We start from the raw sequence: 12,249 nt of genomic DNA on the forward strand, positions 1-12,249 counted from the left end.
CTACGGTCTTACATCAGGGAACAGCTTTCACTTCCTCAGTAATCCTACAAAGACTTCCACACACACTTAGGTTTAGGTACTACTCCCCGTGTGCAAAATTAAGCACATGTAGGATCACCACCCAAGTATGATGTCATAGTTCTACTCACTCATTCATAGAGTCTTCTAGGGTAGATAACACTTGAATTTCTCATTTTAAAAACACTCAAGGTAAAGAAACCTAACAAACCCACCCCAAACACACCTATATTTCATGCCTGCTTTATTTACCATGAAGAAATAGAGCACGGTGCAAACCCAATTTGGCAGGTTTCCTTTTTTCTCCCCCTTTTTCAGGACAGGGTTCAGCATGGGCATTTGTTTAAAAAACTCTTCTATCTTTCCCAGTCAGAGCATTCTCTTTGGAGATACTGAATAGTCATTAAAATAACAGTCTATCAGTCAGCAGTATTCACATTATGTACTGCTGATTCACCATCCTTGTAAAAGTTCAGGGATCATGTACCAGTGAGTCACTTGTCCACCCCAATAGATTATAGTAATAGAAATACTCTGGTGTGTCTATGTTCAGTACAACCACATTCCAGTCCAATCAGAAAAATCAAATAAACACGTTCTACTCCCATCCCAGCCCAGGAACAGGTTTGGCTAGAAACAGGTCCCTCTCATGTGTTGCACACCCCACCAATCAAAACCACTTTTCCCAAGCACCAAGGGCCCTTTAAAGACAGGCTGAGCTGGGTGTGGGGGGCAGCTTGGCTAGCTTTACAGGTGTGGTAGAGTTTCTGTAGGATAGCAGCACGGCACAAGAGGTGAGTAAATGGCTGTACTCCTTTTCAGGAGGTATTCAAACTGCTGCTGTGTTACATAAAAAACAGGGAGTCTTATTTTAGTACTCTGTACTTCAAGTGAGTGGGTGTTTAGTGACTTGTGGGATTAACTGCAAGAGCTTATTAAGTATCTTTCTTTTCTGCCTGCAAGCTGCCTGTTCTGTATTAGCCCTTTAATTTGCTTCTTAGGGATATTAACTGTTAGGGAGGAAAAAGGTGGCAATTATATGTTGCCAACATATCTGTGGGGCAGGAAGTAAGGGTTACAGATTAAGCGTGATCTCTACATTAACTCCTTTTCTGAAAGAAGAAAAGAGGGAGGGGGGAACCTTCTTCTGATTTGGCCACAAAGCTAATAAGGAAAGGAGGAAAACAATAGTTCTCTACTTCCTAGCTGATTATGCCTGATCATTTAACAGTGCACTCTAACGGTCTCATGAGCAGCCTTTCCCAGCAAACAATTTCTCTCTAAAAGAGACTTGATTAGCATAGCCCTAGTTTGGTGGGGCCATTTGATTCCTGTGGTTGGAAATAACTGGCTGGGTATTGTACCCTTTCTTTCCCAAACCTCAGTGTCTGAGTGCTGTTAAATGAGATGTTCCATTTCAAAGGTGGCAGTATTTCAGAGGTAGGTGGAGTTACTGGGGGACTTTGAGGAAGTTCAAAGACAGCAAAGCTACTAATGGCAAGTGAACACTAGTAAAATGCTCAGCATCTATGTAGTCTTAATTTCCACTAAATGTCGTTGAAAAGCTACCTCAGCTACTGTCAGACCTAATTGCCCTTTGGCAGTTGTTTGGAATAGGAATTTAGAGATATTGGTTGGGTGAGGTAATTTTTTTTTTGTTTGTTTTTGATCAACTGCTGTAAGTGACAGAGACAAGACTTGAGCTTGCACTTCTTGACCTGAAGAAGAGTTCTGCGTAAGATTATCTCTCTCACCAATAAAAATGGGTCCGGTAAAACCTCTTCTCTCACTCACCTTGTCTCTAATCCCCTTGGGCTCTTGCAGCCACAATGCCGCTGCTTACGTAAACGGAAGTCATATTTTGAATGGGTGCTGCATTCTGCCTCCTTTAAACTCTGCAGGGCTAGGAGATTATCCCAATGAAACACTCCCATCTCCTCACACATGAGAAATGACTTTAAGAGACATGCCCTGGCATTTGGCTGATGTCTTTCATTATAACTGCATGAGTGAAAACATTTTTTTTCTAAGGCTTGAAGGGAAATGTTCAGTAATCTGGGCTTTGTTAGATAGAGAAATGGAAGGAGTGGTCCTTGCCTTCAAACAGATACATTTGAGAAGTTCAAGTTAGTGCTGGGTGGCTGAACCTAACCTTTTTGCAGGTGCCAGGTTTGGTTTGCATAGTTGTGCATGAATGACTCTAAGTAACCACTGAGCCATTAGGAAACAATACCTTGGATTGAATGATGGTTAAACCCTACTTGAGGCTGCATGAGTAAATGACTGGGTTCCTTCTTTCTAGCCTCTTACTGCAGGCATTAAAAGTGTGGTATATAAACTGCACCATGAAACTGGGATGGAGTTATGGGATATGACTGAGGAGAGAACATGGTAGTGCATTGACCTGGAGGCTCTTCTGAGGGGACCACTAGCGTAAAAGGCCAACTTGGTGTGCTGGTGTAATGCTGACAGACCCAACTCCTCTCTGTGGGCAGAACTGAACCTCATACCTCTGGGGCCTGTGCTGCATGAACTAAAAACCAGTAGGCTGCTAGTGAAGGCTCTAGAGCAGACTCTTTGTTCTTTCCGTAAGTGGATTTGGTGCCACTAGCTGGGACAGAACACCAAGACCAGGGGGCCTGTGCCTTATGTGGGGAGGAGGAGAGAAAAGATGTTCGCTCTCCCCTCCCACGCACACACTGAAGCGGCAGTGTCTGCAGAGTGAAAGACTTCTGTCTTGCAGAAAGCAAGGCTTACCCACTTCTCCTGTAGTAGTTAATATCTGTGCTCAGCTAGTCGCTGGGGTTGAGGGGGGATGAGGGGCTAGTCTTTCAGACTTGCTGAGCACACACAGCAATGGGGAACAGATCCGCTTAATATATTTTGTATATATGAAACAAAAGGAAAATCGGGGCTGGGTTTCTTCCCCCTCAGAAGAAATCTAAACCCTCAGTGTGTACAGCAATGGGAACCAGATCAGATTGTCCATTTCCAGCACGGGTACCATGCCACTAAGTATAATGAAAGTCTAACAACTGCCTTGAGCTGGACTTGCTGGAGCTGCTGCTGGGTGAGAGGTGAGGCTGCTTGGTTCCTCAGAAAAGCTGGCTTAGGTTGGGCACCCAAAACACGAATGGGCTTAGTTCTCCGAGTATCCTTTCCACTCTCCCACTGGCCTTGCAGGTCCAATAGAGAAGACAACAGGCTGTGGGAGGGGGCCAGGCAGGCAAGCAGGGAGGGAGAAGGAGTATAGGCCAAACCTATTCCTGGTGCAGGTAGTGGGGCACAGACCTGCCTGTAGGTTGCTGAAGAACACTTAAGCTGCAGCTCTTGATGTCTGTCTAACTTATCTAGTCCCACATGCTCTAATGTGAGAGATGAACTGGGAAGTGGATGGTGGAACAGCTGAGAGAACCTGCAGTGCAATGGATAGGGTGGAAACAGCACTCGGGTGTCCATTCACAGCCCCTAAAGGGTTTCAAGTGGTAGCTGTACTGAACAGTTACTTAACTGGAACACCCTTTGGTGTTACCCTGAAATCCAGCAAGAATTTATCATGTGACTTAACTGACAACAGTGATTCCATTCAAGCTGAAGGTCTAGATTGCCCCCGAAGGTGAAGAAACTCGGCCCCCAGCTTTCGTTCTGTTTCTCGTAGGCATAACATATGAAGCTCTTGGCATGCAATCTGGTGACTGGGCTTATGGGAAGCCCCATCTTCCCAGCCTTGGGTTGGACCAGGGGTCACTTGAGTTGGATTGGAAACCAATACAAAAACTTACCTTGTATGAGAGACTTAATACCAACTCTGGACACCCTTGACTAAAGACTGCACACTGGAGTTGCTGGAACCCCATGTCTTTGCCAGGTTTGGGAGGAGAAAGCTCTCCTATTCCAGGCCAAGGTAGCTTTGAGGTTTTCCCTCCACTGGTGCACAATTCAACCAAGGCTAACATGTAGGGTTTCTTCTCCTGCCTCTCCAGGTGCATTAGTGCAGCAGATGCTGTGCTAGTTACTTTCACTTGTGATCTATCCCTGCTCTGAGTTGTTTAGACTGGATGGATTTGGTACATGTGAAGTTCCAGGGCAATGATAGCTTGTCTGTTTGGGAGGAGAGTTTCTCATGACAGCCAGCTGTTGCCATGGCACCTGGCATGGTTTTCAGTCTCTGGCAAGCACTCTTCAAAGGTGGGGGGTGGGGTACTATTTCCCATCTGTAACATAGGAAAACTGAGGAAGTAATGTTCTTGGTCGTTCCCGGAGAAGCTGGGCATGTAACACAGGGCGTCTTGACTTCTGTTGGTGCTCTAGGCACTGCTTAATGATTCTGTATGTTACTGTTACCATAAGGCCTTCTAGTAAAGGTTCTCTCCCTTCATCTTTTACACTCCCTGTCAAATCATGTCCCTTAACAAAGGGCTGGGGCTGTACCATGTTCCTTGGAATCTGCCACTAGGCAGCTAGCACGTGGACAGGGATTTATTAGATGACTGTGTCCACCTGCTCCATCCCTGCTCCCCACAGCGGGCCTTTTGAAAGCTGATCCTTCCTTTCTCAGGAAGTCCTGGGCCTGCCCTCTTGGGTGTGTGCTCCATAGCTTGAGGCTGGCAGGATCTAGCCAGGAGAGGAGGCTCTGAGAATATGCAGCATATCTGAAGCTTGCAGAAGGAATTTAGCTGAGAGGGGGGTGAAGGTGTGGCTGGGAGGACACCTCCTAAGCAAGATTCCTCAAATAACTGGCTGGTCTGTAATAACCTGGCGATGGTTCCACAAGAGGACTTAAGCTCTTAAGACCCACATGTTAGGCCCTACTGAAATCCTCACTCTCCTTGCTCAGCTGTTGCCTAACCCTACTGGGCCTTTGGGAACCCATGTGTCTCAATTTTCACTGTTTAATCTCCAAGTTGCCTATATATCTGCTAGCGAATGTGTGCAACCACCTCCATCTCAGTGCCTCTCACAACAGGATGTGTCCATTAAGCCACAGCTGGCTAGGCCTTCCTCTGCAGGCCTGTCCGGATGGGCAGGCTCAGAGAGCCCTCAAATCGTCACCACAGAAGGTGGAGAGGAAGTGGCTTCTCTGATAACTGTTAGCTCAGGGGTTAGAGCACTCACCAGTGACATGGGAGATCCATGTTTAATTCCCCACTTAACTAATGTGGAGCAGGGATTTGAGCCTTGGTTTCCCACCTCTAAGGGCAAGGGTTTAGGACACTCCCTATAGTGTTATTCTGACTCCCTCTCTGGTCCACTTCTGGCGCCATTTGATGCAGAGGTATCGAGGGAGCCCAGGCAGCAGACTATTGTAGAGCTGAGTAGTTAGAGCTCTCCCCTGTGAGGTGGGAAACCCCAGTTTGAATGCCTGAGTGAGAGTGAGAGAGAGTGTCCGTCCGTCCCACATCCTGGGTGAGTGCTCTGACCATTGGGCTAAAAGCTTATAAGATGGCAGCTGCCACAAACTTCCCCTCCCCATCCAGTTCCCCCCCCCGCCCCACCCGAAAAGCAGGTTTGGCGCCTGGCTCCACATCTGAGACTCCCTAGCAAAGATAGGTCCTTCTTCCAGGCCCAGGCTCAGTGCCTTGCTCCCTGAGAGACACGAGGTTTAGGCCATAGCTCTCGCCTCAGCATTTCCCATTGGCTCGCTTAGGTGGTTCCTCTCTCTGCCGTGCTGCTATTGTGGATGGTTTCCTAGGAGCCTCTCTCCATTGTACTCCTATCCACTGCGTACGGAGCCTGGGTACCTGCTTCAGGGATTGTGGATTCCATAAGGTGGCAGGACACCTAAACTTGGATGTCTACATGAGCTTGTGAAACTTATGGCAAAACTGCAAATGGAGTGTCCACAAATAAGTGATTAAAAATTCCCACTGTGTTGCCAACTCAATCACTGCTTACACAATTACAATTAGTGTCAGATGGGCAGTAGGAAAGCTATTGTAGGGGGAGGTAATGGACTTGGGTAATTCTAAGTTCTACTGGTGTCCCCATGCTTTGTCTGCCAGAGAACTTTGTGTGGCTTATTGGATACCACACTGAAGTTCAGAGGACCTGAGGCAATCTGAGAAGGGAGACCAGGGCTTAATAAAAAGGAAGAGATCATCGGGTGGTCATTTCTTCTCTGCAGGGTAATGTTGCATCCCCCTAATGTTTGAAAGCATAGCTTTGCCTACCCTATCATTACTAAAATTTCTTTCTGTGGTGAGCAACAGTAGGGAAACCTGAAAGAAATTATTAGTGCAGACGTTCTAGGAGTGGAATTCTTCCCTTTTATCAGCTCTTAATTTTCTCCTGTCCCTTCGGAATAGAAGGTGGTACAGATGATCTCTAACTTAGGCTTCTGTTGATGATGCTTTGCGTGTAGGGCAGCTGTCTACAATCACAGCTGTTGTTTTCTCTGTCTCCCTTGAAGGGGAGGGGATCATTATCTTCCCATTAGCTCAAGAATCTGCACTTCCCCACCCTTGTGTCCTACACGAACCACAAGTGGTGGGACCTCCTGCTGCCAACAGAGGGTAGGGAGCCCCGGTGGGCCAGCCTGTATCAAACCCTGTTTCCACAGCCCTCCAGGGACATCAGTTGGAGGATCCTCCATGGGGTGGTGAGTGTGGACCTGTACTTGGCACGGTTCACCCCCCTCCCAGACACCTGCTCTTTTAGTGGCACGAGGGAGCCCCTGGCACATGTCTATCTTGAGTGTGCCAGGTTGCAGCCCCTTTTCTGGCTCCTCCAGAACCTCCTGCTGAGGTTCTGGCTGAACTTCTCCCCACACCTTCTGATCCTCGCACACCCCATCCCTGGCCCCATGAAGTCATGGGACCACCTCGTCAGCCTCCTCCTGACTGCAGCTAAAGTAGCCGTCTACAACACCAGGGAGAGGAGGCTGGCTGTGGGGAGGGGTAGGGGGGCCTGCGACTGTGGAGCCTCCTTCTGTTCCACCGTCTGATCACGAATCCGAGCAGAGTTCCTGTGGGCAGCGTCCACTTGCTCCCTCGACGCCTTTGAGGAGCAGGGGGCATTGTCAGGGGTTCTCCTGCTCAGTATCCCCTTCTGGCTCCCTTGTTTTGACCCTCTGACCTCCACACCTGTTCCTGTTTTTTTTTTTTTTTCACTTGTCCCCCATAATTACTTGGGCATCATGTTATTTTAATGGATTCCCCTCTTAGAGGAAACCTTTTAGTTGTGGGCACAGCCCGCCCACTGCCTTGGTTACCCAATAGGAGCTCAAGAATCTGGATTTGTTTTTTCCCTGGTTCTTGACCCCGTGGAGGACATCTCCATGCAGCTCACTGGAGGAGAGTGAGCTCCATGTGGAGTGTGTAGGACTAGAACATGTGGCAAAACATTGTCAAGAATGCAGCTGGAATGCTACACAGCTAGAATCCCATGTTCCGGCTGCTAGTGGCTCAAATCCCACCCCCCCACCCCACTCTCTCCTTGAAATGAGACCTTTCGGGTAGCCTCCATTCCCTATCTGGGTGTGTCTCTGTCCCTAGAAAGAATGAGTCAGATTTGCTGCATGTTATCCACTGGGGAAACCAAAGAAAGCGGCACTGCTTCAGCCACAGAAGACATAGCCTTAGGTACACAGTTGGAGATGGAGCCTGTGATCTCAGCAGTAGGTATGAGTTGGGAAGAAAGAAGTCCCCAGAATGTATGTGTTAGCTATAGGCTGAAGCTCTAGACTAGACAGCTGGTAAGCAAATAGGCCAAATACATCTGAGCTGGACATGCAGCTCTGTGGGGGAAAATGAGCATGGTGGGTGTTTGATAATGCAGACATGGCCACCACAAAACCGCGGTGGATGCGGGAAGATGGAGCAAATGCCTTCAGTGAAGTGTGTGGGGATACCTCTAATTCTTTAACTCTATTCCTTGCCTTCTGTGCTATACTAAGGGTCTGTAGCTGCATCAGTGTAAATAGCGTTTAGGCTAGACGCTCCCATTGGGTTGCTGGTTGGCTGGTGGTGACTTAAAACCCCTCCAGCAGCCCACACAAACATTGCTGATCTCACTGCCGCTTACTTGGGTGACTGGTGGAGCTTAGACATGAACAGGGTAACTTTCCACCAGCACTGACTTTCCCCTTCTGAGACTGGAAGACCGCAGAGAAGCATGTTTGTGAGAGCATGTGGAGTTCTGTTTGGCTTTCTTCAGGAATACTGAACACAAGTCCTACAGATTTATTCTAAACGCTTCCCTTCCCCTTCCTTCCGCCCAGGTTGCATGAGGAACTGAAGATGGCAAAAGGTGACAATGGAGTGCGCTTTTTTCAAGGCCTACTAATTCTTGGCAATGTGATTATTGGGGTAAGTGATCTGAAGGGGTGAGGGCCAGGGATGGAGACACGGTTTCTTCAGGTGCTCTTTACGCCTCATCAGATGTACTTTTCAAAAAGGCAGACATCCCAGCCATGGCGTGTCTGAAGTGATATCCTGAAGAATCTAAATAAAATAAATGCAATGTTAGGTGAGTGCTCAAGGTCCAAGCTGACTCATGCAAGCCAATGAATCCAATAAGGGACGGAGGAGTGAGGGCATGTGGTCTGGTGGGAAGCAGGGGTAGAAGCAGCATATCTAGAAGAGCAAGCTCTTGTGCAAAGGGCTCTGGAGAGCAGCCCTCCTTGCAGCTAAGCTCCTTCCCACAGTGATAGGAAAGGTTATGTTAATGCCGCTGTTAAGGAATGCTCCAAATCTTGTTTTCAGACAAGGCAAGTGGGTAAGTGCTGCACCTGGCCTGGGGGAGAGAGAAGGCCCAAGCTCAGCTGGCTTTGTGTTTCTGATTCCTGGGTGAGGACAGAATACCATGGGTTGTGAGCCTGTGGGGCGGGAGTGGTCTCTCTGAGACCTTTGTACCTTATGTGCTGGGCAGCAGGAGCGATGTGGTTAATAGACCCTGTCCTTAGACATAGCTGTGGTACTGCTCTGGGCTGACGGAAATCTGGCTTGTGGTTCTCAGATGTGTGGCATTGCACTGACGGCAGAGTGCATCTTCTTCGTGTCAGATCAGCAGACCCTGTACCCTCTGCTGGAAGCCACGAATAATGATGACATCTACGGTGCAGCCTGGATTGGCATCTTTGTTGGCTTTGCTCTCTTTAATTTGTCTGTCCTGGGCGTCGTTGGCATCATTAAATCAAACAGGGCGATGCTACTGGCGGTAAGTGAAGTCATATTTGTCTACGGATTGATCTTAGTCCATTAACAATCATGTCATCCCAGTATTCTGCTCACCAGCTGGTGCACACAGTGAACGTCAACATTTGGGTTGTAACTGTCCAGGCCTTAAGTAACCACGAGGGCCTAATGTGACCTGTAGAGCCACCCCTTCCCCTCTGACATCTAGGACAAGCACACCACGCAGCAACAAAAAGGGAATCTGTCACAGGAAGAGGGACACGGCTGTGGGAGAGCACTTCTGTGGTAGCCATAGACACCATCCTGCTGCAGGCTGCTTGACCCCTCCCCCCAGTCTGCTCCAGACCCCATCTCTTATCTTTCCTAGCCCCAGCTCCTCCCTCCCAGAGCTCGAATTCTGTGGATCAGCTGTTCATGGTGCTCCAGAAGTGCTGGGCAGGAGGGGGAGGAGTTGGCAAGCGTGCGGCAGCCTGCGCACAAGTGGCTCAGGGGGAGGGAAGTAGAGGGGGGGAAACTTGCTGCCTGTGCCTTTTCCTGGGGGTACTCTGGGACTGAAGGACCCACAGAGTCAGCACCTGTGGTGGTAACCGAGTCACAGCTCTAACTCGTGAGCACAGGTGATCAGGGCAACTGCACCTTGTCCTCTCCAGATCCAGCGGGCACTTGCTCACTCAGATTTACTTTCCCTCAATAAAATCATCCATGAGCAGGGAAGGTAAATGACTCCCTATTTACTGAACCGATCCCCAAAGGGGTCTCCTATCACAACAGGCATCCCTTCCCCCATTAGCTGGGTCAGTTTGAGAGAGAGGCTGGGAGGGGGAATAGGAATGAAAATGGTGGTTTCATGGTGGGTTGTGGTGCCTGTTTGTGTCTTCCAGACCTGATAACATGGCAGTGCAAGGACTATAGCTCTATTCAAGTTGCCCAGGTTTTAGGACATATAGGCTACGTCTACACGTGAAGCCTACATCGAAGTAGCTTATTTCAATGTAGCGACATCGAAATAGGCTATTTCGATGAATAACGTCTACACGTCCTCCAGGGCTGGCGACGTTGACGTTCAACATCGACATTGTGCAGCACCACATCGAAATAGGCGCAGCGAGGGTACGTCTACACGCCAAAGTAGCACACATCGAAATAAGGGTGCCAGGCACAGCTGCAGACAGGGTCACAGGGCGGACTCAACAGCAAGCTGCTCCCTTAAAGGGCCCCTCCCAGACACAGTTGCACTAAACAACACAAGATCCACAGAGCCGACAGCTGGTTGCAGACCCTGTGCATGCAGCATGGATCCCCAGCTGCAGCAGCCAGAAGCCCTGGGCTAAGGGCTGCTGCACACGGTGACCATAGAGCCCTGCAGGGGCTGGAGAGAGAGCGTCTCTCAACCCCTCAGCTGATGGCTTCCATGGCGGACCCCGCTATTTCGATGTGGCGGGACACGGATCGGCTACACGGTCCCTACTTCGACGTTGAACGTCAAAGTAGGGCGCTCTTCTCATCCCCTCATGGGGTTAGCGGCTTTGACGTCTTGCTGCCTAACGTTGATGTTAACGTCGAAATAGCGCCCAACACATGTAGCCATGACGGGCGCTATTTTGAAGTTAGTGCCGCTACTTCAAAGTAGCGTGCACGTGTAGACACGGCTATAATCACACATCACTCTTTGGGATACTTTGTTTTGGCAGCTGATAGTTACAAGGTGTGCTACAAATGCCTTGACTGGGCTGAGTCTCCAGCAGCAAGAACAACTTAGCGGATGTGATCATCTGATGCAAAATCCTATTGTCCACTCTAGCTTGTGTCCTCGTTATTTGCTGCTCGGGGGCATAAAATTTTGGTATCTCTTAAGCAAGAATGAATCACTGCTGTGAGGAAGTTTGCCTTCCATGATAACTATATGGGTGGGAGGTGTCTTGGAGTTGTTGAACAAGCTGTGGATAATACCAAAATGGTGGTCAGATCAACTGTGCAGCTTAACCCCTTCCTTAGAAGCGCTCCTGAAAAGGTAGAGTGAAGTACAGTCTATGCCTATCTCATACAGAGCCATCCAGAAATCCTGTGAAACCAGGGTTAAGTCCAATAACATCACTAACTTTCCTTACCCCATAATGAACCTCAAGCTTGCACTTGATCTCACTGGGGCAAATGACATACCTGCTTCCTAAGAATAAGTTGACCATATTGACAGTAGGTATTTGTTTTCTGCCTAACACACAACCGTTATGGTTCAAGGAATAAAGCAATCCCTAATGATAGGGTTTTCCTTAAATCCAGATTAGGGGACCTATCTGTTAATGATGGGGTAGAGCTTGAATGAGTAGGAAGGTCAAGAGGGAGTGGGGAGAAATTTAATTCTGATTTGCAGTGTTGTTCAGATGCAGGTGGAGGCTGTGGATCATCAGGGTGGGAGGGGAAGGAACCTTGCTCCAAAATACCGCACTCTGAGAGACATCACATCATGAGAACAGACCTGGGTCTGAGTGCTAACAGAACCTTCTGTTCTGCTTCTTTCCCCAGTATATCATTCTCATGTTGATCACATATGCATTTGAAGTGGCCTCTTGCATCACAGCAGCAACTCATCGAGATTTTGTGAGTAGTGGTTTCCCATCCAGATTCTCTCACAGTAGGATGGAGGTGGAGTGTTCAAACATGCCCACATAATGCCAAAGCTCTATGTACACAATGCAGTTAGGGCAGAGCAGAAACCTGGGGCAGTCTGACTAGATAAGGGACAGCCATGGACAGGTAGCCATGTTCATCTGTATCTTCACAAACAAAAAAGCAGTCTTGTAGCACTTTAGCACAGAATTTCAAGATCTAAAGAAGTGGGTCTGTCCCATGAAAGTTCATCGCCTAATAAATCATTTTATTAATCTTTAAAGTGCTACAAAACTGCTTCTTGGTTTTTGTAGATAAAGGACAGTTATGGATATTGCTGAATCACTGAAGGAAGGGTCTGGTGTCCTGGGGCGTGTGCATTTCCATAACTTGGGGCCAAGAAAGGATGACTTCCTTTATTAATGCTGAATCTGTTTAACTGAGGCTATTGGACCTTCACGTGTTTTCAGGTACAGAGTGACAATGCTAC

At 48.4% G+C, this 12,249-nt stretch overlaps 1 protein-coding gene across 2 annotated transcripts in view; it reads left to right on the plus strand.

Annotated features, from left to right (window-relative positions):
* Positions 1-749: 749 nt before the first annotated feature.
* UPK1B (uroplakin 1B) overlaps positions 750-12,249 on the plus strand; it is a 100,911-nt gene continuing 89,411 nt past the window's right edge. For both annotated transcript variants that reach the window (XM_075000364.1, XM_075000373.1), the window contains exons 1-4: positions 750-812; positions 8,237-8,324; positions 8,974-9,174; positions 11,676-11,750. In XM_075000364.1, the coding sequence (XP_074856465.1) occupies positions 8,256-8,324; positions 8,974-9,174; positions 11,676-11,750 (345 nt within the window). In that variant the 5' untranslated portion in view covers positions 750-812; positions 8,237-8,255. The remainder of the gene's footprint in view (positions 813-8,236; positions 8,325-8,973; positions 9,175-11,675; positions 11,751-12,249) is intronic.

The sequence above is a fragment of the Carettochelys insculpta genome, chromosome 1, assembly GCF_033958435.1.
Source record: "Carettochelys insculpta isolate YL-2023 chromosome 1, ASM3395843v1, whole genome shotgun sequence".
NCBI lineage: Eukaryota > Metazoa > Chordata > Testudines > Carettochelyidae > Carettochelys > Carettochelys insculpta.